Below are 23,098 nucleotides of genomic sequence, written 5' to 3' on the forward strand. Positions count from 1 at the left end.
AAAGGAACAGAATTTGTTTCTGAACAAAACGTATGTTGTAGCTGTATGATTTTATCGGCAATTAAGTTGTGACGACGAAACATGCTCTATGTACCAATATGTGATGAAACAAATAAACTAGAAAGTATAAGGTTAAAAGTAAAGTTGAGATCAAGGGGGAGAATGTTAGGTTGATCTCCACTGTGTGGGCCCAACGGCCCACCGGGCCCTTAGATCCGCGCCCTGATCGGGGGCGCCCAACCCTCAATATGGTTGGTAGGCCCCTATGACCCGCACTATATAAACAGAGGTGGGGGTCGGGGCACGAGTTACGAGGTTAATCACTGCCACAAACCCCACCGACACTCCCTACCGATCTAGGGTTAGCGCGGTGCTCACGGGAAGCTCCACCACCGCCATCCACTCTCTGCCATCACCGGCCACTACTTCGCCATGACCGGCTCCGGCTCGAGTTCATCAACCCAAGGAGAAGGTAGGATTACCGGATTGATCTAGCCTAACCGATCCAGAGAATCTAACAACCGGAAGTTCGGACCCATCACGATGATTTGTAATATCTTTAAGCATGTATCCATCGTTAGCTAGATATTTCGGCTCGACTCTTTTTAATATTGAATAAAGAAACACCCACAGTTTGCGCATACACTCATGGTGAATCCTTTCTCTCATTCAATTTTAATCGCTAAAGCTATTTCATTCTCCTCGGACCGAATACCTCGTCGGACATTGTTAAGCGCCAATGCAGGTACTCGAGGGCTACAAAGACAACCAGTAAAAAAAGCATCAAGGTTCTCCGTGGAGCCGCCGATGACTTCCTCGGACCTTACGCCATTATATGCATCGATTTCGACTTGTGTCCTGGCTCAATAGGTTGCCTGGCTCCTATGTTTACCCCTTTATGTCCGTATTGTTCGGCTGAGGGAGTGCCGGAACACCTATGTGATTGTTACTTCTAATTTAAATCGGTTAAGTACCTCAGATGGGTGTAGCCGAAGTCTGACTGTCACAACATGCACAAAATCGCTTGGCAGGTTGGATGTAGGAATATTACAACCGTCATAATACATGCTCTTTCTAAGTTTATGCCGGGAAGAGCCGAGGTCAAACATAGGAGGCAGAAGCGGATGTCGAGTTTACAAAAAAATGTGCCTTACCGGGAAAAGTGACAGGTGCCTCTAAAACAAAGCCATGCCGATTAATCTCATTAAGTAATTATAAATTTAAAAGAGTACACCGATAACAATTTCAGTAAATTAAATGTAATGAGAAAATGAGTTACACAACCTTAGTGCAAAATAATAATTAAATGAAGAACAATAATGGAAAGTCCATAATAACACACACAACTCTGGTCGGTTTCTAGTCACTCAGGAGTAGTTCTTGTTGATGGACCGGCACTTGTGTCTGATCTCTCCATTCTTGCTGGTCTTCACGTCGATGTTGCCCATCTTCACCATGGCTTCCCCGAACTTTAGCTTCCAGTCTATAGAGAGCTTAGCATTTTGTTTCACGGATTCAATTGTCTTGGACGACTCGAGCGCGGCATCTGATTTCAACAACACTTCATGGTTTATCACGTTCTTGTAGTATTGGTTGTCCAAGTATCCAGGGGTGTAGATGTCCTGATCGACCGTAGGGTTGTCGCCTCTGCTGCACTTGCTTGTCACCAAGTTGGCTAACGTAGAGTTCATGGCCATGGGGTCCGAAGAAGGATTGGGCGGCAGGCGGTCACGGAAGGACGAGCAGTGGGAGATGCCGACGGAGTGTGCGCCGGAGAGGGTGACCATGTCGTCGAGGCTGAGGCCCTTGTTGGTGAACAAAGCCTCGAGCATCGTGATGTCTGCGAAGGGAGGGGGCAGGTTGGGGAGGGTCTCGCTAGCGAGGGACACGTTTCCGTCATAGCGGCCTGACGGCATTTGGAAGTACATCGTCTCGTTGCTGAGGAAGTAGGTGGCGTCGCGCGCAGCAAAGGCGACGATGTCCGCGCACGAGACGACACGCTCGCACCCGGGCGTGGCCTCCAGCGCGTCCTTGATCCTGTCGATCACCTCGAAGCCGCGGAGGCTGCGCCTGTTGGGGATGCCGTCCTTCTCGGTCGGCTCGTTGGGCGTGGCGCTAACGTCAAGGAGGACCGACCCATCGCAACCCTGGCATGGAAATGCATGAATTGTTCACGTCAAATGGCAAACATGCATGCCAGAGATCGATGTGTACAGCGTATGTAACTCTGGATATATGCATACCTGGACGAAGCAGTCGTGGAACAAGAGGCGGATGAGCCCGGCGCCGATGCCGCGGTCGCGGTTCACCTCCTCCTTTACAATGTTACTAACGATCATCTCCGCTCCATAGCAAGTATTCTTGGCCTTGGGGTGGTGACCGTAGGTGAGCGACGGGGCAGGAGGAGGAAGAAACCCATAGCTCGCTTCGCACGTGCGCGCCACACAGCCAAGCAATGCTAGCAGCAGAGCCAAGGTGGCAAACTTCTTTTCACTACTAGCCATGGTTGCTAGCTCTCGAAACTAATACTGAACTCGAGAGAGTGGAGGAGGGAATTGATCAGAGATGGGTGAAGGAAACTTGATGTGTTGCAGGCCTATTTATAGGTCGAAGCTGACCCTGAAACTTGATGTGCTCGTGTAAACTTTTGTTTTTGTTTCTTGAACCGATGGTAGGTAGCATGTGTGTGGTCAAGTCAACCAGGAACATGCATGGCGAGCACAATCTCAAAGCCCAACCGGCTGACATTGCAGCTTAGGTGCTCCAATGCGACCTCAGCTGTATATCAGTAACCAATGACTAGTATTACGGGAATGTGGACCAAAGCATTATCTCAGTGATGTTTGAAGGATTTTCTGCAAAACTCGCATTGATCAAATGTCGCCCATTGAATCAGAGATCCAGCGGCGGACATCACGTCGGAGCATGGGAGCAGGAGCATCCTCCGGAGCACCTGATATTCTTTGGCAGTACTGTTCTTTGGGTTCCCCAACGGAGCAATAGTAGGGATTATTACAAGATCGATTAGAATATACACAAGATATCTCTATCTACTCCTAAAGGGCTTCTCCTCACAAGTAGGATTATTACAGGACTATTACAAGATATACACAACATTGGTAGCTTCTCCTCACCGGTTTATTTATTTATTTATTTTGCCTCACCTCCCACCATCCCCTCTCATTGCCTTCTCATTGGTTTATTTTCTCCTCCCATTAAAAATCAAATCGCATTAAATGGGAAGACTTTGTTTCGTGCTTGTTTTGTCAGGTGCTGATTTAATTCAATCACAATTAAGAATTCATAATTCGCACCATATATATGAGATCACCTTCGTAAAAGACAAAATAAGATTTTTCTCGTTAACATTACAAAACAAAATAGGATATTGCTTAATGTGCTTCCATATATTGTTACCATTATCCCTACTATTAAATGACAATCACAACAATCGTAATACAACAAAAGTAACAAATGTTTTTTCTTATCTTACCAACTCACATATGTTTCTACTCCTAGTGCTAGAGGGGGAGTTGGTAACTTCTCCTCACCTGTTTATTTCCGTCTGGTTTTTTTGTCTCACCTCCCACCACTCCCTCCTACTGTTTTATTATCCCCCTCCCATTAAAAAATCAAATCACATTAAATAGGGAGATCTTGTTTTGGCCTTTGGCAGGTGTTGATTCAATTCAATCGTGTAATTAGGAATTCAGAATTCGCACCATATATGTGAGATCACCTTGTTAAAAGAAAGATATAAGATTTTTCTCGATGATCTTCCAAAATAAAATAAGATATTCCGCAATGTGCTTACATTTGTTGTTATCATTATCTCTACTATTAAATGACAATCACTACTTTTCTAATACAAGAAAAATAACATATATTTTTTCTTATCTTACCAAGTCAGATATATTTTCTTATCTAATCAGATCACATATATCTTACTACTAGAGGAGAGTTGGTAGGCCGGTGCACACAGTTTCTTTTTGCCTTCACCTCCCATAACCACCCCTCCATGATGTTTTTGTTTTGTTCTTCCATGCACACTCCCACCTCTGGAGTGGCAGGCGGGTCGTCGGACCACCACGCACACGAGTTTGTGAATGCGGTCATATTATACTTATCGTCAGGCATACAGAGTCAGGCAAGCTACATTCTCAAATCAAGTGTGTCCATTCAAACGTCAAGAAATTACTTAAGAAAATGTGTCCTACAATACTCGGTAACCGAGTCAAATGTGTAATATCTCTACTATCAAAGGGAATATTTATGTAGTCGTTATTCATAGCAGTCATTTATGCGAAAATAATTTAGCAATCGAGGCCCAAATCAATTTAAAAAGCAAACCATTTAAATAGGATTTTTTCGCACCGAATCAATTTTGAAACTGAGTCATTAATGCAACCAATTAATTCGGCAAACAATTAATTATGCTTACAGATAATTAGAAGTAGATTTTTTTTTCAATTAGACAGATAATTAATTGATTTTGTTTACGGTAAATTAGGCATGTAGAGAATTAGGTAGGCAGTTAGTTATTTGTGTAGTTAGTTAATTAAACAGACAGTTTATCGCGTCAAATCATTTTGAAAGCGCTTGCGGGCAAGAACGGTCAACAGGCCACCGAGCCCGTCCGCCACCAGCACACCGCTGCCCGTCTCCCCAAGGTCCGCCGCTCCTCCGTGCCTCCAGCCGTGAGCCGGCGACGGTACGCCGCTGCCTACACCGCCCATGGGACAACCCACGTCTGCGCGAAGGGGAGCCGTCTAGGCGTGCCGCCTTTGGCAGCCGGGCGTGGCCGCCACCAACGGCAGCGGCCGAGGGAGGGAGGAGATCGGCCGCTCCCTTGATCTAGGATTGGGGCCTCCGGAGTCCGCTCGCACAGCGACAAAAGCCCCATGTACGTCTTCCTCTACTCGTGGCACATGATCCCACCTAGGTGTTGGAGGCCTCGCCGGGAGATGCTCGCCCCGGCGGCGGAACACACTACACGTCGGCGGACGCGCGGTACGGAACAGCTAATTAAGCTTGATTCTGGATCGTCCACTCCGGCATCAACAGTCGGTACTAGCAGCTGCAGGATTGGGCCCATTTCAGAGCAGGAGAGTGGACGGGCTGGAAAAGGATGGGTTCTCGCAGTGCTGGACTGGGCTACGTCAATTCTGTGTGTGTTTTTGTTTTTGTTTTTTTCTACAATTGAAGGTGAACAAAGAGCTAAACACTAAACAGAGAGGGTTTTGGCTGTATTTTGTCTATACGGAGAGCCTTTTTTTTTCAGAAAAGTTATATAGGCATAGAGATTTTATAATTTTGATGCGAAGTATAAATTTCCAAGACGAACAAGTTAACAATCTGAACAAATAAGATTCGAGACATGTTGCAAAAGCATCAACTTTCTGCATATGTTTGCGAATCAAAATGGCTACACATCTCTAAACAAATGAACATAGCTTTGAGCTAAAAACAAGCTGGCGTAAGACCCGCCACGATTACGTTTTAAAGCCGGTAACATATGAAAAATATGGTAACGGGCATATTACCAGATGATAACTTCGGAGCTCGGAAAAACAATATGCTAAAACAGTCCAAAGGAGTTTTAGTTTTCATCATAATTGCCTGTGAATAACCAGGTAACTTAATGGCATCTTCTATATTTAAATAGCTAGCCCCCACTAACCTATTTCTCTCAACATGCAAGCACGCCACCTCATCACGTAACATGCATGGGAAAATGGCCCACCTCCACCAACTTATTCTTTCAACATGCAAGCATGCCACATTATTATGCAACATGTATGTATGGATAAAGACTCACCTCAACATGCAAACATGCATGAGAATTTTCATTTCATTATGTTATTTATATTTAATAAATATTTTACAACTAACAATAATCAAACACAATAACTAATATGTATTATCAACTTTAGCTCTTATATATGTTTTATTACTTAAAATATTCATGTTTCATGCGGTGAATCTCATTGAAAATGTTGCAAAATATTCCCGCAACAACGTGCGGGGTATCATCTAGTAAACAAATCGACAACACCCAACTGAGATAAGTTTTTGTTGTTCAGAAAGAAAAAAACTGAGATAAGTTTTGGAGCCCATAACAGTATGTAAACAGTATGGCAACTCACATAGGCGCCGGGCTCGTCGTCGCTGTAGTGCATTGCATGTTTGTGGGCATGCAGTTGGTAAATTACCAAGGAATCACACCGGCCGCCTCTCCTCCACTTCCTTAGAACCCTAACCCCGAAAAAGACATATCCACCGACCGGGAGGTCACGGCGTGCGAGCATGAGAGCGTGAGCCCTCGCACCGCCGCGCGTCACTCCGACGCCAGCGTCCACCAAACCCGCCGCCTTCCGGTCCGGCGGCGCCGACCACCCTTCCCTTTCCTCCGCTCCCGCTCCCTGCTTCGTGGCCATGGCTGAGAGCCCCCGCTCCGTCAACTCTGTGTTCCCTCGGGAGAGGCCCGTCGTCTCTTGTCTGGGGATCTCCTCAGACTCCGAGGGATCTGCTAAGGCCGTGGTTGTCCCGCTGGCTCCTGGCGCGTCGCCGGCCGCGCTTCCGTTGGAGGGTGCGGTGGAGGAGTCTTGCCGGCGGGTGTCCCCGTGGCAGGCGGCCCCTGCTTCCAAGAAGACCCTGTGGAAGAGGAGGGTGGGCGCGGATCTGCCGGACGGGGTTCCGCGCCGCCCTTCGCCGACGAGAAAGGAGGTCTCGCCAGAGATGCGGGACAAGTGCTTCCGATGCCTCGCCAAAGGGCACTTCCTGAAGGATTGCACCAACGATGTGGTGTGCTTCCGCTGCGGGCTCCCCGGCCATGTCGCCTCGCAGTGTAAGTGGCCCCGCAGCCCATCACCGGTGGAGGAGCTCCGTCGCGATGCGGCGGCAAAGGTGGCTCACCGATCTGCGCCGCGGGACGCGGTGGGGCCTGGGTCGTCCAGCCACGTTGCGTCTGCTAGGGCCGCACCCCCGCCGCCCTCGGCTGATCCTGCGGCGGACCCGGTGTGGCCTCTGCTCGTCGCGCCGCGCTTGGAGGTGGCTGTTGATCCGGAGATGGAGCCGTCAGAGCTGTGCGTGGTCAGGAGGACCCGCGCCATGGATGAAATCGAGCTCCGGCTTCACAAAGCCATGGTGGTGTACATTGGAGGGGACAGGTCGGAGATCTCGCCGGAGCTGGTGCGACGTGCTCTGAAAGACAAGATGGGCATCCTTGAGGATAGGTTTTCTGTGCACAAGTTCTGGCCGGAGGATTTCTTGGTGGTCTTTGCGAGGCAGGAGGACCGGAACCAGTTGAGCAGGCGTCCGGTGTTGGAGTTCCGTGGGCACATGTTGTCGTTCCGGCAGTGGATCAGGCAATCACAGGCGGTGTTCGCGGCCATGCGCTTCAAGGTGAGGTTGGTCATCGAGGGGATTCCGGCGCATGCATGGGAGTTAGAGGTGATTGAGAGTTTGCTGGGCGGCGCGTGTATCATCGACTCTGTTGCGCCGGAGACCTCTGCTCGATCGGATCTTGCTGCGTTCAAGTTGTCGGCTTGGACGGCGGACCCGGAGCAAATCCCCACCAGCCGTTGGCTCGCGGTGCCGGAGCCGGAGGAGCAGAGGGATCTTTTCCAGCCGAAGACATTGCAATACAAAGTGCTCATTCACCTGGACGCTGTGATATCGTTCCCGGAGGGTGAGGAACCTTGGTTCTTGGGCGGCTCGTCGGACAGTGGCCAGAGCGGTCTGCCGGACTCGGAGATGGATCTGGGAGGAGGCGCAAACACGCAGAATTTTGGTTGGCAGTTTGGGGTCCGTGGCTTGCGGGGCGACAATGCCGCCGGCATGGGCGGTGGCCGGAGTTATGCCGGCGGCGTGGCCCGCAGCATCGCAACACCGTCGGAGTGGAAGATTCCCCCCATGGCTCAGGCAAGAGAGAGAAGCCGTGGTGGGACAGGGGTCCGCGTTCATGATAGGCTGACGTTCCGTCAGTCTACTTTTGACCGGATCGCTACTGGGCCCGGCCAGGTGGAGAAGGATGCGACGGAGACGGTTCGAATTTTGAATTCCATTGGCGCATGCGCTTCGACGAGGCAAGTGGTGGGTCCGATTGTTCCAGAACGGGCCAGTGGAGAGGGGGCGAGGATTCCGGCACCAATCATTCAGCAGGCTGATCGGATGGACACCCAGGCCCCAATCATGAGCCGTGCTGATCGGGTAGACGTGACCCCGGTGGATAACGTTGGCGAGCCCGAGGAGATGCGGATACAGGCTGTCCGGCCGGACATGACCACGGACGTGATTGGCGGGTCAGGTTTGTCGTAGCAGTTGGATGACCCCACTGGAGATTTGGCGGTAGCAGCGGGTCAGGTACACAGGGCAGAGCTACGTGACAGGGGAGACAAGGCAGCAGTTGCGTCTAGAAGTGCGGAGAGCCACACGCAGGCTGGGATCATGCCCACCACACCGGATCCCCTCGGGATCGCGTAGGAGCTAGCCCCACCCGGGCCTATCGGAGACCAGGCGGGGAGCGGTGGATCTGTGGGGATCGGTGCCCAGTCCATCATGCAGGGTGTGTTGGTGCCAATGATTGGCGTGGATCCATAAGCAGGCGGGGACGGGGTGGTATCTGGACAAGTGGCGACCATGCAGGAGATTGAGGCTGGCCAGCATAATGCACACGTAAATTGTGACATGCAGAGCGGGGAGTTGGCATGCAATGGTGGCATGAAGCCACAAGAGGCCGTTGCTTTCGGAAAATTGAAGTGGTTCTGTAATGCCCTCGTTCGCAAGCTGGCGCCCCCTCTCCTTCAGGAAGTTCAATCATCGCTGCGACCGGAAGCAGAGCCTTTCACGCCGCGCCATACTACTCGAGGAGCCAAGCAAGCGATGTCGTCGATTCCCACGAAGGCTACGCAGGCGGAGAATGTGTTCATGCGGGCACTAGGTTTGGTCCCGGAAGATCTGGAAGGAAATGAGGATTCTATTGCCGAGCTTGCGGAGATCTTTGACTCCCCTCTCCGTGAGCAGCATATCAAAGTGATCACTGCCTTGTTTGGGAAGGAGGTGCCACCGGCATGCGAACTGAGGGCCGGCAACACGATGGTGGCAAGCCCAGCTTGATCGCTGGGTTTGGGGGTGGTAGTTTTCCCTCGCGATCTCTATGGATCATAACCCACATGTGCTGTGTTGGAACGTAAGGGGTCTTAACAACCCTGCCAAGAAGCATGCAGTCAGGGAGTTCGCAGTGGCGGCCAAGGTTAACCTTGTGTGTCTTCAAGAGACTAAGCTCGATGTAATTGATCCATTCATCGTTATGCAATGCATTGGCCCATCTTTCGATGGGTTTGACTATGTGCCGGCTGAGGAGACTCGTGGGGGCATTCTTCTTGCTTGGGATAGCGGTGCTACCTGTGAATAACATAGTGCGTGACGCTAACTCTATCACAGGGCTCGTGCATGATAAGGGCGGATCGACTTGGTGGGTTACGGTGGTGTACGGCCCGCAAGGTGAGGGCCCCAAAACTCAATTTCTTTGTGACCTTCATGCTCTGCGCGCGGCTTGCCCTGGGCCGTGGATGGTTTTTGGTGATTTTAACATGATCCTTCGGGCGGACGACAAGAGCAATAATAACATCAACAGACGCATCATGAGGAGATTTAAGGAGTTCGTGGATAACAATGAACTTAAGGAGGTTTACATGCATGGCCGGAGATTCACGTGGACTAATGAAAGGGATCAACCGGTGATGACGAAGATTGATCGTGTGTTGGTGACAGTGGACTGGGAGCTTTCTCACTTGGACGTCCTCCTCCAAGCTTTATCCACCAACATTTTGGACCATGCCCCGCTCCATCTATCTACTTCAGCTCCTTTCTGCCACAAGAGAAGATTCCGCTTTGAGATGTACTGGACTAAACTGGAGGGGTTTGATCAAGCTGTTAGGGATGCATGGGTTTGTGATGAGAACATTGTCGACCCTTTCAAGAGGATGGATGCGCTTCTGAGAAACACTGCTGTCGCGCTGCAAGCTTGGGGCAGAGGAAGTCTGGCAACATCAAGATGCAGATCACTATCGCCAACTATGTCATCCTCAGGTTTGACCGCGCCATGGAGGAGCGTGCTCTCACCCCCGCTGAGCTATGGCTTCACAAGACTATCAAACTGGCGGTCCTGGGGCTGTCCTCTCTGCAACGTACCATTGAGCGCCATCGCTCACGGCTGCGGTGGATCCGCGAAGGAGACGCGAACACCAAGCTTTTTCAGGCCGTGGCGAATGGGCGGAGATCAAAAAACTTTATCCCTCACATTCAGCATAATGAGGAGCTCATTACTGAGCAAGAGAGGAAGGGAGAAATCTTCACCGAGGCTTACGAGCAGTTGCTGGGTCATGCAACGACCAGAGAGGCAGATCTTGACCTCAACTTTGTGGGAATGGAGACTCATGATCTTTTCGAGCTTGATAACATTTTCACGGAGGAGGAAGTCTGGAACACCATCAAGGAGCTACCACCGGATCGGGCCCCTGGGCCGGATGGTTTCATTGCTGCTTTCTATCAGAGGGCGTGGCCGATCATAAAAAACGATGTTATGGCGATGATGATGAAGCTGTATGTTCAGGATGGGAGGGGTTTTGGAAAGCTCAACAAAGCACATATAGTGCTCATCCCAAAGAAACCCGATGCGGAGATGGTTGGTGATTTTCGCCCTATTAGCCTTACCCACAGCGCTGCTAAGCTTTTCGCCAAGATGCTGGCTAACCGTGCGAGGAGAAGAATGAAGGAAATTGTCACGGCAAATCAGTTTGCGTTTATATGTGGCAGGCACCTGCATGATAACTTTCTCCTAGTGAGACAAGTGGCCAGAAAGATCCATGCGCGTAAAGAAGCTGGGGTGTTCCTGAAGCTAGACATATCGAGGGCGTTTGATTCTATATCTTGGCCCTTCCTCTTTGAGGTGATGAGGCGCAAAGGCTTTGGGCAGAAATGGTTGGCATGGATCGCCATTCTGCTGCGGACGGCTTCTACTAAAGTGCTCGTCAATGGCGTACTTGGCAGAAGTTTTATGCTCGCTCAAGGTCTGAGACAAGGTGATCCGGTGTCCCCTCTATTGTTCATCATTACAATGGATGCGCTCTCTTGCATCATGGTAAAGGGCGTGGAGGAGGGTGTTTTGAAGCCGTTTACCGGCATCAGGCGTAATCAAAGTGTGTCGATATATGCCGGTGACGTGGCTCTGTTTGTCAGGCCTAATGAAGTCGACCTCAGGTTCGTGACCATGGCGCTCAAAGCCTTTGGAGATGCGTCTGGTCTGAGAGTTAACTATGGCAAGTCATCTGCTATCCTCATTCATGGAGAAGAGGAAGACAAAATCAGGGTCACTAACCTGCTCCAGTGCGAGTTGGGGAAGTTTCCCTGCAAATACCTTGGTTTGCAACTTGCCATTCATCAGCTTAAGAAGACGGACTGGCAGCCCATGTTGGATAGAGCGAAGAAGAGTGCCCCTGGTTGGCAACGCAGTCTGCTGCAAAGATCCGGGCGTCTTGTGCCGGTCAAGTATGTGGTTGCTGCGAAACCTATCCACCATTTCATGAACACAGACGCACCAGCGTGGGTTTTCGAGGAGCTTGACAAATGGATGAGAGCATTCTATTGGGCGGGGAAGGATAAAGTTTCGGGGGGCCAATGCATGGTAGCATGGAATGCGGTCTGCAAGCCGACGTGCTTTGGAGGGCTCAGCATCAAGAACCTTAAGTTGCAGGGTCTTGCGCTTAGGGTCAAATGGGAGTGGTTGAAACGCACGGACCCGGAGAGACCTTGGCAGGGCCTGCGCATGATCGAGGACGAGGATGCACGAGCTGTTTTTGATAGCATGGTCAAGATTGAGGTGGGGGAGGGCACAAAGGTCCTTTTCTGGAGGGATCGGTGGATCCATGGCTTTGCGGTGACTGATATTGCACCCATGATTCACGCTTTGGTCGACACTCGCACAAGGAACAAACGTACGGTTAGTGAAGGGTTGGAGAATGGTAGATGGTTGCATGATATCAACGGGGAGCTGAACTTCGTTGGCCATTTACAGTTGGTGCATTTGAATCTGGCCATTAACACAGTCCAAAGGGATCCTAGCAATCCGGACTACTTCTCTTGGCCCGCTGATCCTTCAGGATTATACTCTGCCAGGACAACCTACCAAAGACTCTGCCTCGGTGATGAAAGGGCTCCGTATGCCTCCTGCATCTGGAAAAGTTGGGCACTGCTGAAGTGCAAGATCTTCATCTGGCTGGCTGTGCAGCACCGTATCTGGACTTCTGACCGAAGGGCAAAGCATGGCCTACAAGATCAACTGTCTGCTTGCTACACATGTTTGCAGGACGAAGACAATGCCGAACACATCTTGGTCAAATGTGGGTATGCACGATAGGTGTGGCACATCTGCTTTCAAGATCTAAACCTGACTATTCGGGCTCCGGTAGTTGATGATACTTTCCTCGATTGGTGGATCGAGACTAGGATGGGTATGCCTAAGGGCCTAAAAAGAGGATACGACATTTTCATCATCTTGGTCGGATGGGAGTTGTGGAAGCAGCGGAACGCGCGTGTATTTAACAGGTTACAGCAACAGAGAACCCCGAGAGAATTGGCAGATGAAATCTTCACAGAAGTGCAACAATGGAGACTAGCCGGTGTAGGGTTGGTGGTTTAACCCATTTTGTGAGAGAGTAGCTTTAGAGAGTATAGTGGCTTGGGTGTAATGGGTGTTGGCCGAGCTCAGATGCTTACATCTAGCTCGTGTCTCTCTTGTACATTATTCTTTCTATCTTCTATAAAGATAAGGTATGCCGTTGACGTACTCTTGAAAAAAATATAATAAGTTCATGATAACTTCATAGCTGAGAATAACTCCCATATATCATAACACGGGCATCAACGGTGGATCGAGGATTAAAGGTTCAATACTTATGTTTCTCTTCTATATATAAGAGATCTGCAAGCACGAATTAAGTCTGGATTCCGAAGATCAGCAGCATCAAGAGTCGAGAGTCGGTACTGCTGCTGCTACTGCTTAGTGCACGCATGCTTTACTATTTACAGACTTGGCCTACTGGAGTATGCTGTTGCTGCAGTGCAGATCGATTGCCGAGCGGTTGCTGAAATCAAACCATCAGTCCATCACCACTCCCGCCCGGACGGCCGCTGGACCTGCAACTGCAAGGAGACAAGCAATTCAGATGCGGTTACATCTGTATTCAGATTTCAGCAGAGCATAACACGTTGGAGGTTCAGATCATCCATCTCTTGCAGTGCACATCCAGCAAATGCACTCAGCTAAATTAGAATTTGAACACGACAGAAAGAAAGAACATCCTTCGTTGAATCCCTGGCACAGATGAGTGGAGAAGATTGTACGTACCTGCTACTGGCACAACTGGGGCGTTGTTGATGGGCCTGATCTTGCTCTCCAGCCAGCGGCAGATCCCCTCAATCAGCACGTAGAAAGCTGCCACGGCCAGCCCGCCGCCGACTATCCCGAACACCGCGGTGAGGAAAGGGTGGTCGTTCATCAACTTCCCTGCAGCCATTGTGTCCACCGTGATCAGATCAAAATACTTTCCACGACTCTGTCCCACGTACTTAGCGAAGAAGGAGAGGAGGAAGAGAGGGTGCAATGTGCTCTGCTCACCGAGCCTTTTCAGCAGGGGCACCCGCGCCGGCGCAATGGCGGTGGCGACGGCGACGTCGAAGCGCAGGTAGCAGTCAAAGCCGACGACGGCGCCCGCTACGCCGTCGCGCCACGCGTCGAGGCCCCAGCAGCAGGTCTCCCCCGCCCGCGCCGAGTGCCCGGGGCACCAGGACCACTCGCAGGTCTCCGCCACCCGCGCCGAGTACTGGACGCACCACGCGCACTCCTCCGCCGTGCGGTCGCGCGCACTGCGCCAGCACGCGCACCGTGCTGTTCTTCCTGTAGTCACTCGCCGCGGCCGTCCAGTCCACGGCCACCTGCATCCTCGCGCTGGTGGCTGCGACCGGCCCCATGCGCCACGCCAGGTCGGCGAGGCTCTGCAGCTCGTAGGAGGTGCTGGTGATGAGCGCGTCGGCGCCGGTGATGACGCGCGCGCGGAAGCCGTCGTAGTTGGGCGAGGAGGGGTTCGCGTCGGCGTAGGACGCGAAGCAGGCGTCCGTCCATACGCCGGCGCGCCGGCCGCGGGCGCCGCAGGCGTCGGTGAGCTTCCTGGCCGCGGCGGCCAGGCACGAGCGGCACTGGGACGGCGTGGCGTACCCGAAGCAGAGCCCGCGGACGAACGCGACGTCGCGTCCGACCACTCCGGCGGAGCGCAGGGAGGCGAAGCCCGTGGGCGCGGCGGCGGCGGGGAGCTTGGCGAGGAGGGAGAGCGCGTTGGCGCGGAACGCCGTGGCTTTCTTGGCGCTGCTGGCGTTGGCGGTTGCCTGCGCCTGCGGCGGGTGGCACTGGACCAAGGTGGGGGTGACGCGCGGGCGCTCCTCCGAGGCCGAGGCCGCCGCGGCAGCGGCGACGAGGACGAGGAGGAGGAGGAAGAGGAAGGGAGGCGCCGAGCTCGCCATTGCCGGTCTCGGTCCGTGCAAGCGCTGGTGGGATGGGATGGGTGGCAACTGGCGATGGTGGTGCTTGTAGCAGCGCAGGAGGACTGAGCAGACGAAACGCGTTACTGTTCCCAAAGGCAAGGCCGAGCCGTGTTTTAGCCGGAGCCTTCCGCGTAGCTTCCTCCGGTACGGCGAGTCCGGAACTGGCCATGGATGATGCATCGGAGTGACAGTGGCAGTTTTGCTATTCCGGGCGTCTCATCTTTATGACCCTTTGAACATGCAATGGCAGCGTGAAAAAGCAGAGGGGGAGAGACTTTTACTTGCTGCAGACTCTAGTAGTGATGACACTAGTGTTCACAGGAAATTTCTACAGCCAACTACTACATGCATTTTGGGAAGAGATCAGCAAAGGAAAATCAAACAAGGGTTTTGCGAAGAGATTCTGATCTCTACAGAAAAGAAAAACACTGAAGCTTAAAAGAAATCTACTGCATCATGAGCATTCCCAACAAAGCACACCAGGCTATGAAAATTGTTGCCATAGAATTTTAATTTCCCTGAACCAGGAAACTGCACTCCCACTAAAAAATGAATGATCACCAAATTGACCCAACCCTTGTTTAGCTGCTTAAAAAATCTGGAAGAAATAAGAAGAGTAAAACCAAGGATTTTAGGAGATACTATTATCAAGAAACAACCAGCAACACGCACGACATCAGAATGACTACACAACATGGTATCTTTCACCATCCCTTCTTAATTAACATGAACTGGACTTGTTTACTGTGTAGCAGCACCACATTCATAGGCATACATATTCATACACCTATGTTAGTGCAGCTGATAAAAAGATCACAAGAAAGGACGTCTCCCAACATTACGTGCAACGTGAGGAAATACTAGCATGCCACAAAAAATAATTTTTCGTACTACTCCCTCCGTTCCGATTTACTCATCGTGGTTTAGTTCAAATTTGAACTAAAACAACGACGAGTAAATCAGAACGGAGGGAGTAGATCATATCTCAACCTAGAACCGGATCAATCATTCAAACATAGATGAATTGACACAAAGAGGAATGATTCATTGATGTCAACAACATGTTCAAACTTATAGATTATAGGTGAGGATGGAGACGTAGAGGGAGATGGACATGGACATGGACACCGGCACGCACGTCCTAGCCAGGACCGGTGCCGGGTGACGGTGGTGATGGTGAAGGCGCCTCCTCCTCCTTGCGCGGCGTGGTGGAGCTGTGGAGGGAGAGGCCTTCCCCGAGGGGGAGAGCCTCCCGACGGCTGCCGAAGTTGTGGTGGATGATGATGGCTTGATGTGGCCGTTAGGGTTGGAGATGTTTATATAAGAGGCCTTCTCGGGTCTCCTCCATTGATGTAGATCATCCTCCTCCATCCAAGGGCTCTAGATGAGCCTTATCCTCTCCCAAATCCTTCTTTATAAGCCATGGATCTCATGGGAACAGTTGGTGACAAAATAGGTGAAGAATATCGTCAGAAGAGCCAACTTTTAATTTGGAGTTGTGTGGAGGTCATACGACCATCCATACGACCTTGAATGGTCATATGGGCCTCTCTAATTTGAAGTTTGAGCCTGGGCTAGAGTTTGAGGCAATAATTTGGAAGAAATTTGGTACTCCTGTCAATTTTTGGAGGGGCTCAATCTCGTTCGCTGTAATGCAAAACCCAGCAAACGTTATCCTATTCAAAACACTACTATCCACCGCCCTGGCTAGCGATGTGAGCCTCCACCTTGGAGACCCCTCCTTATTTTTCTTTTTTACTAGATGGCAAAATATCCTCTCTTTTTTCGTAGATAAATGGAAATTTTCTAAAAAAAACTAACATAGCACTTTTATAGTTTTTTGAACTTTGTCACGTGGCAGTTTTACTATTAGTAACAAGAAATTTTTATTATTAAGAGGATGGCATTTTTTTTCTAATGTCCACAAGTCAAGTTTGTTTTTGTACATGACAGTTTTATTATTTATAATATGGCATTTTTATTATTAAGAGGATGACATTCTTTTTATTAAGAGGATGACATTTTTTGTCTTTACAAAAAAAAACATGTTTGGACCATGGCAAATTTATTAGACTTCTCTAGATAAAACATTTTTTCTATTTAAAGTTGTCATGGGACCAATTCTGTTTGTTTTACAAATTATAGCATGGCAAGGTTTGCTCTTTTGTGTGTGTTTTCTGCGTTTTATGTATATGATTAATGACATTTATTTCCTCCAAAAATGAGCTAATTGGGTCTACCCAGTTTCCCAAACAAGCGTCATGGGCCAGTGGAGGAACTCGATGGTTCGCCGGAACAAGGGATGTAGAACGACGAAAAAGAACATGATCGTTCGCTCGATTGATACTCCTGGGGCAAGCTAATTCGTTCTATGGGCTGTTTTACGCATTTCGAAGCGTTTTCTCTGGCTAAGGCGATTGAAAGGCAATTAAGAGGCGATCTAGGGTTTGGCCGCCGGCGGCGGCAGTGGCCGCCTACCCGGCCACTGCCCGCGCTGGGGTCATGGGATCCTCTCGACTGTGAACTCAGATGCCCTGGTGAGAGGAGAAGAGTTGGCCTAGCATGCATGGGTGTTGTGATCGGTTTTCGAAGGATCTGCTGCATGCATGAGTTGGCCTAGCACGCATGGGTGTTGTAATCGGTTTTGCGATCTGCTACTGATAGTTTTCGAAAGATCAGTTGCCTGCACAGTTTTCGTCCCAGCGCGCATCTAGCGAAGCTGGTTATTAGTCCCGACGCAACTCCGTCTGCTTTGCAAAAGGTGTTGCGATCGGTTTTTTCTCCCTCCACATCGTTTGATTACGTTTGGTTTTATAGTTTCTGGTCGTCTGTTGGTACAAATACAGGGGCTGAACTGAAGAGCGATCCTAATTCAGTAACACCCTGTACTTCTACCCCAAAGTGTGATCCTAAAAGCGCCATCCCTCGAGGGTGATCGCCGAGCGCAGTGAAAATCATATGTTGGAACTGTCGCGGTATGGCCAGCACCGCGGCAGAGAGAGCGCTTCTGGACGTCCAGAAGCAGTGGGGGCCGAATGTCATCTTTCTGTCTGAGACACACCTGAATGCAGCTAAGGCAGAAAAACTACGCAAAAAGATAGAGATGGATAGAGTGGAAGTGTAGGAGAGTGAAGGAGCTAGTGGCGGGTTGCTTATGTTCTGGTGCAACACGATAACAGTCCAGGTCTTGAACAAAAGTAAGAATTTCATTGATGCAATTATTGGTGCAGGCCCGGAAGAGGCATGGAGATTTACAGGGTTTTATGGCGAGCCAAAGTGGGAGGACAAACATCTATCGTGGAGCTACCTGCAAAGTCTTCATATGCAGGCCCATATACCATAGATGGTGGTTGGCGATTTTAACGAGATACTATACTCACACGAGAAAGAGGGTGGAGCCCCGAGGCCCATGAACATGATGCAAAATTTCCATGATGCATTGGTTGACCGCGAATTAGAAGACATGGGCTGTGCTGGCGAACTGTTTACTTGGCGAAGGAGAAGTCTCAAGGAGCGACTAGATAGAGCTGTCTGCATGTAACATCCCAAAATTCTAAATTTTGGAATGTTATATTAAATAAATAGTTTTGATTGTTTGTTTGATTGTGGTGTGGTTGCTTGTGTGAAACTGAGTGAAATTTGAAACTTTTTTGAAAGTTAAATGAGAGGGAATGAAATGACTTTCCCAAACTTTCACCCTGCATTTATGGTCTCCATGAATTCAAATTTATTTCATCACAAAACCCTAGAGTGAAGATGATATGACTCCTTCCATTTAATTAAATGAAAAAGGGGTTTTGAAAATATTTGAATTTCATTTGGAAATATTTCAAATTCAGAAACTTTATGCAACTCAATGAGTTTCATGAGAGAAGATAAAATGACTTTTTAAATGCTAAGAAAGAGAGTTGGAAGTTTCAAAGAATCAAATTGAAAGTCCTTTTGTAGTTATTTTGAAACCCACTTTCAATTAGGAGTTATTTGGTTTTTATTAAAATTATTTTTCCCCAAAAAATAAAATATATGTAAATTAGGGTAAAATGATTCCCTACAGTAGAAAAATGGAGAGAAATAAATTTGAAATTATTTTGGTATGTTTAAAATATTTTTATTTGGTTTTTAATTGAGTCAGTAGTAGTGTTTGCTTTATTTAATTTTGTATGGAATTTATTTGCCGCTAAAAATATGTTCATGTTTTAGAAAATCTTTTTCTGAAAATTTGTATATACTATGCTATATATTATTTTTATTATTTGTCGTTTTATTTTTATTTTTGTTGTCTGTTAAAAAAAAGTTTAGTTCGGGTTGAACGAACTGGGCCGCGCCCAGCCCAGCCGGCCCAGGCCGCCGATGCCATCGTCCCCGAGGCGGACTCCGGCCGCCGCCACGGAGACCGCTGATACGTCTCCAACGTATCTATATTTTTTTATTGTTCCATGATATTATATTATATGTTTTGGATGTCTAATGGGCTTTAATATGCACTTTTATATTATTTTTGGGACTAACATATTAACGGGAGGCCCAGTGCCAGTTTCTGTTTTTTGACTATTTTAGAGTTTCGCATAAAAGGAATACCAAACAGAGTCCAAACGGAATGAAACCTTTGTGATGATCTTTCTTGGACCGAAAGCAATCCAGAAGACTTAGAGTCGAAGTCTGGAACTCCACGAGGCGGCCACGAGGCAGGAGGGCGCGCCCAAGGGGGTAGGCGCGCCCCCCACCCTCGTGGGCCCCTCGTAGCTCCACCGACGTACTTCTTTCGCCTATATATACTCTTATACCCTAGAAACATCGCAGAGAGCCACAAAACCAGTTTTCCACCGCCGCAACCTTCTGTACCCATGAGATCCCATCTTGGGGCTTTTTCCGGCGATCTGCCGGAGAGGGAATCGATCGCGGAGGACTTCTACATCAACACTATTGCCTCTCCGATGAAGCGTGAGTAGTTTATCACAGACCTTCGGATCCATAGTTATTAGCTAGATGGCTTCTTCTCTCTCTTTGATTCTCAATACAAAGTTCCCCTCGATGTTCTTGGAGATCTATTCGATGTAATACTCTTTTGCGGTGTGTTTGCCGAGATCCGATGAATTGTGGATTTATGAACAAGATTATCTATGAATATTATTTGGTTCTTCTCTGAATTCTGAAGGAAATATGCCCTAGAGGCAATAATAAAGTTATTATTTATTTCCTTATATCATGATAAATGTTTATTATTCATGCTAGAATTGTATTAACCGGAAACATAATACTTGTGTGAATACATAGACAAACAGAGTGTCACTAGTATGCCTCTACTTGACTAGCTCGTTGATTAAAGATGGTTATGTTTCCTAGCCATAGACATGAGTTGTCATTTGATTAACGGGATCACATCATTAGGAGAATGATGTGATTGACTTGACCCATTCCGTTAGCTTAGCACTCGATCGTTTAGTATGTTGCTATTGCTTTCTTCATGACTTATACATGTTCCTATGACTATGAGATTATGCAACTCCCGTTTACCGGAGGAACACTTTGTGTGCTACCAAACGTCACAACGTAACTGGGTGATTATAAAGGTGCTCTACAGGTGTCTCCGAAGGTACTTGTTGGGTTGGCGTATTTCGAGATTAGGATTTGTCACTCCGATTGTCGGAGAGGTATCTCTGGGCCCAATCAGTAATACACATCACTATAAGCCTTGTAAGCATTGTAACTAATGAGTTAGTTGCGGGATGATGTATTACGGAACGACTAAAGAGACTTGCCGGTAACGAGATTGAACTAGGTATTGAGATACCGACGATCGAATCTCGGGCAAGTAACATACCGATGACAAAAGGAACAACGTATGTTGTTATGCGGTCTGATCGATAAAGATCTTCGTAGAATATGTGGGAGCCAATATGAGCATCCAGGTTCCGCTATTGGTTATTGACCGGAGAGGTGTCTCGGTCATGTCTACATAGTTCTCGAACCCATAGGGTCCGCACGCTTAACGTTACGATGACGGTTATATTATGAGTTTATGTGTTTTGATGTACCGAAGGAGTTCGGAGTCCCGGATGAGATCGGGGACATGACGAGGAGTCTCAAAATGGCCGAGACGTAAAGATCGATATATTGGACGACTATATTCGGACTTGGGAAAGATTCCGAGTGATTCGGGTATTTTTCGGAGTACCGGAGAGTTACGGGAATTCGTATTGGGCCTTAATGGGCCATACGGGAAAGGAGAGAAAGGCCCCAAAGGGTGGCCGCACCCCTCCCCTTGGGCTAGTCCGAATTGGACTAGGGAGGGGGCGCCCCCTTCCTTCTTTCTCCTTCTCCCTTCCCTTTTCCTACTCCAACAAGGAAAGGAGGAGTCCTACTCCCGGTGGGAGTAGGACTCCCCCCTTGGCGCGCCCTCCTCCTAGGCCGGCCGCCTCCCCCCTTGCTCCTTTATATACGGGGGCAGGGGGCACCCCATAGACACAACAATTGATCATTGATCTCTTAGCCGTGTGCGGTGCCCCCCTCCACCATATTACACCTCGATAATATCGTAGCGGTGCTTAGGCGAAGCCCTGCGTCGGTAGAACATCATCATCGTCACCACGCCGTCGTGCTGAAAAAATTCTCCCTCAACACTCGGCTGGATCGGAGTTCGAGGGACGTCATCGAGCTGAACGTGTCCTGAACTCGGAGGTGCCGTGCGTTCGGTACTTGATCGGTCGGATTGTGAATACGTACGACTACATCAACCGCGTTGTGTTAACGCTTCCGCTTTCGGTCTACGAGGGTACGTGGACAACACTCTCCCCTCCCGTTGCTATGCATCACCATGATCTTGCGTGTGCGTAGGAATTTTTTTGAAATTACTACGTTCCCCAACAGTGGCATCCGAGCCTGGTTTTATGCGTTGATGTTATGCACGAGTAGAACACAAGTGAGTTGTGGGCGATATAAGTCATACTGCTTACCAGCATGTCATACTTTGGTTCAGCGGTATTGTGAGATGAAGCAGCCCGGACCGACATTACGCGTACGCTTACGCGAGACTGGTTTCACCGTTGCGAGCACTCGTTGCTTAAAGGTGACTGGCGGGTGTCTGTCTCTCTCACTTTAGTTGAACCGAGTGTGGCTACGCCCGGTCCTTGCGAAGGTTAAAATAGCACCAACTTGACAAACTATCGTTGTGGTTTTGATGCGTAGGTAAGAACGGTTCTTGCTAAGCCCGTGGCAGCCACGTAAAACTTGCAACAACAAAGTAGAGGACGTCTAACTTGTTTTTTCAGGGCATGTTGTGATGTGATATGGTCAAGACATGATGCTATATTTTATTGTATGAGATGATCATATTTTGTAACCGAGTTATCGGCAACTGGCAGGAGCCATATGGTTGTCGCTTTATTGTATGAAATGCAATCGCCATGTAATTGTTTTACTTTATCACTAAGCGGTAGCGATAGTCGTAAAAGCAATAGTTGGCGAGACGACAACGATGCTACGATGGAGATCAAGGTGTCGCGCCGGTGACGATGGTGATCATGATGGTGCTTCGAAGATGGAGATCACAAGCACAAGATGATGATGGCCATATCATATCACTTATATTGATTGCATGTGATGTTAATCTTTTATGCATCTTATCTTGCTTTGATTGACGGTAGCATTATAAGATGATCTCTCACTAAAATTTCAAGATAAAAGTGTTCTCCCTGAGTATGCACCGTTGCGAAAGTTCTTCGTGCTGAGACACCACGTGATGATCGGGTGTGATAGGCTCTACGTTCAAATACAACGGGTGCAAAACAGTTGCACACGCGGAATACTCAGGTTAAACTTGACGAGCCTAGCACACTACTAGAAAAAGGACTACTAATGGCGCACCTAATCTGGCCATTAATGGCGCATCAGTGGTGCGCCATTAGTAGCACGCCATTAGTATATTTTACTAATGGCGCACCCCAGATGCGCCATTAGTATATACAACAGTGCGCCATTAGTATGCCTCCCAGGGTGCCATCTATACCCAGGTGCTTTGGCATACTAATGGCGCACAGCAAAGGGATGCGCCATTAGTAACTTCGGCATACTAATGGCACACTGTTTAGTGATGCGCCATTAGTATGCTCTGGCATACTAATGGCGCACTATGATGTGATGCGCCATTAGTATGAATATTAGGTTTTTTTATTTTTTATTTTTCTGTTTTTTGCACAGGTTACAAAATGTATAATTGGACAAAATATAGACAGCACACATCAACAACAGATTCATAGAATACAATAAAAGATTATACAATTCATCATTTTAGTCTCCGAATACAATTCATCATATTAGTCTCCGAATTGAAAAGACCGAACAAAGATAGAACATTATATTACAAGTCTCGAGACCACGAGTTTGTCTTCACATTACAAGTCGATATCGATCATCTAAACTACCATCACATAGAAGAGAGCTGCGGTCATCACGATGAGCATCATCACGATGAAACTCGTCTTCATCCGGTTCCTCCAACGCT

The 23,098-nt window shown here is 48.7% G+C and overlaps 2 protein-coding genes across 2 annotated transcripts; both read right to left on the reverse strand.

The window, feature by feature from the left end:
• Positions 1–1,367: 1,367 nt before the first annotated feature.
• Positions 1,368–2,504, reverse strand: LOC123048891 (peroxidase 2-like). Its single transcript, XM_044471916.1, has 2 exons — positions 2,244–2,504; positions 1,368–2,147 (listed from the first exon to the last, which is right to left on the reverse strand). Exons 1-2 carry the CDS (start codon positions 2,502–2,504, stop codon positions 1,368–1,370), a joined length of 1,041 nt encoding a protein of 346 aa, XP_044327851.1.
• A 10,346-nt stretch (positions 2,505–12,850) lies between these two features.
• Positions 12,851–14,664, reverse strand: LOC123048892 (uncharacterized). The gene is made up of 3 exons (XM_044471917.1): positions 13,679–14,664; positions 13,409–13,567; positions 12,851–13,203 (listed from the first exon to the last, which is right to left on the reverse strand). The coding sequence occupies exon 1, from the start codon at positions 14,575–14,577 to the stop codon at positions 13,753–13,755; it is 825 nt and encodes a 274-aa protein (XP_044327852.1). The 5' UTR covers positions 14,578–14,664; the 3' UTR covers positions 12,851–13,203; positions 13,409–13,567; positions 13,679–13,752.
• Between the last annotated feature and the right edge of the window lie 8,434 nt (positions 14,665–23,098).

This window comes from Triticum aestivum, chromosome 2D (genome assembly GCF_018294505.1).
Source record: "Triticum aestivum cultivar Chinese Spring chromosome 2D, IWGSC CS RefSeq v2.1, whole genome shotgun sequence".
In the NCBI taxonomy this organism is placed as follows: Eukaryota; Viridiplantae; Streptophyta; class Magnoliopsida; order Poales; family Poaceae; genus Triticum; species Triticum aestivum.

Bases quoted from the DNA above. Each gene is read 5' to 3' on its own strand.
- LOC123048892 (XM_044471917.1), bottom strand. From the start codon at position 14,577: ATGGCGAGCTCGGCGCCTCCCTTCCTCTTCCTCCTCCTCCTCGTCCTC.
- LOC123048891 (XM_044471916.1), bottom strand. From the start codon at position 2,504: ATGGCTAGTAGTGAAAAGAAGTTTGCCACCTTGGCTCTGCTGCTAGCA. The intron at 2,148-2,243 runs GTATGCATATAT...TTTCCATGCCAG, and splicing joins TCCACGACTGCTTCGTCCAG to GGTTGCGATGGGTCGGTCCT.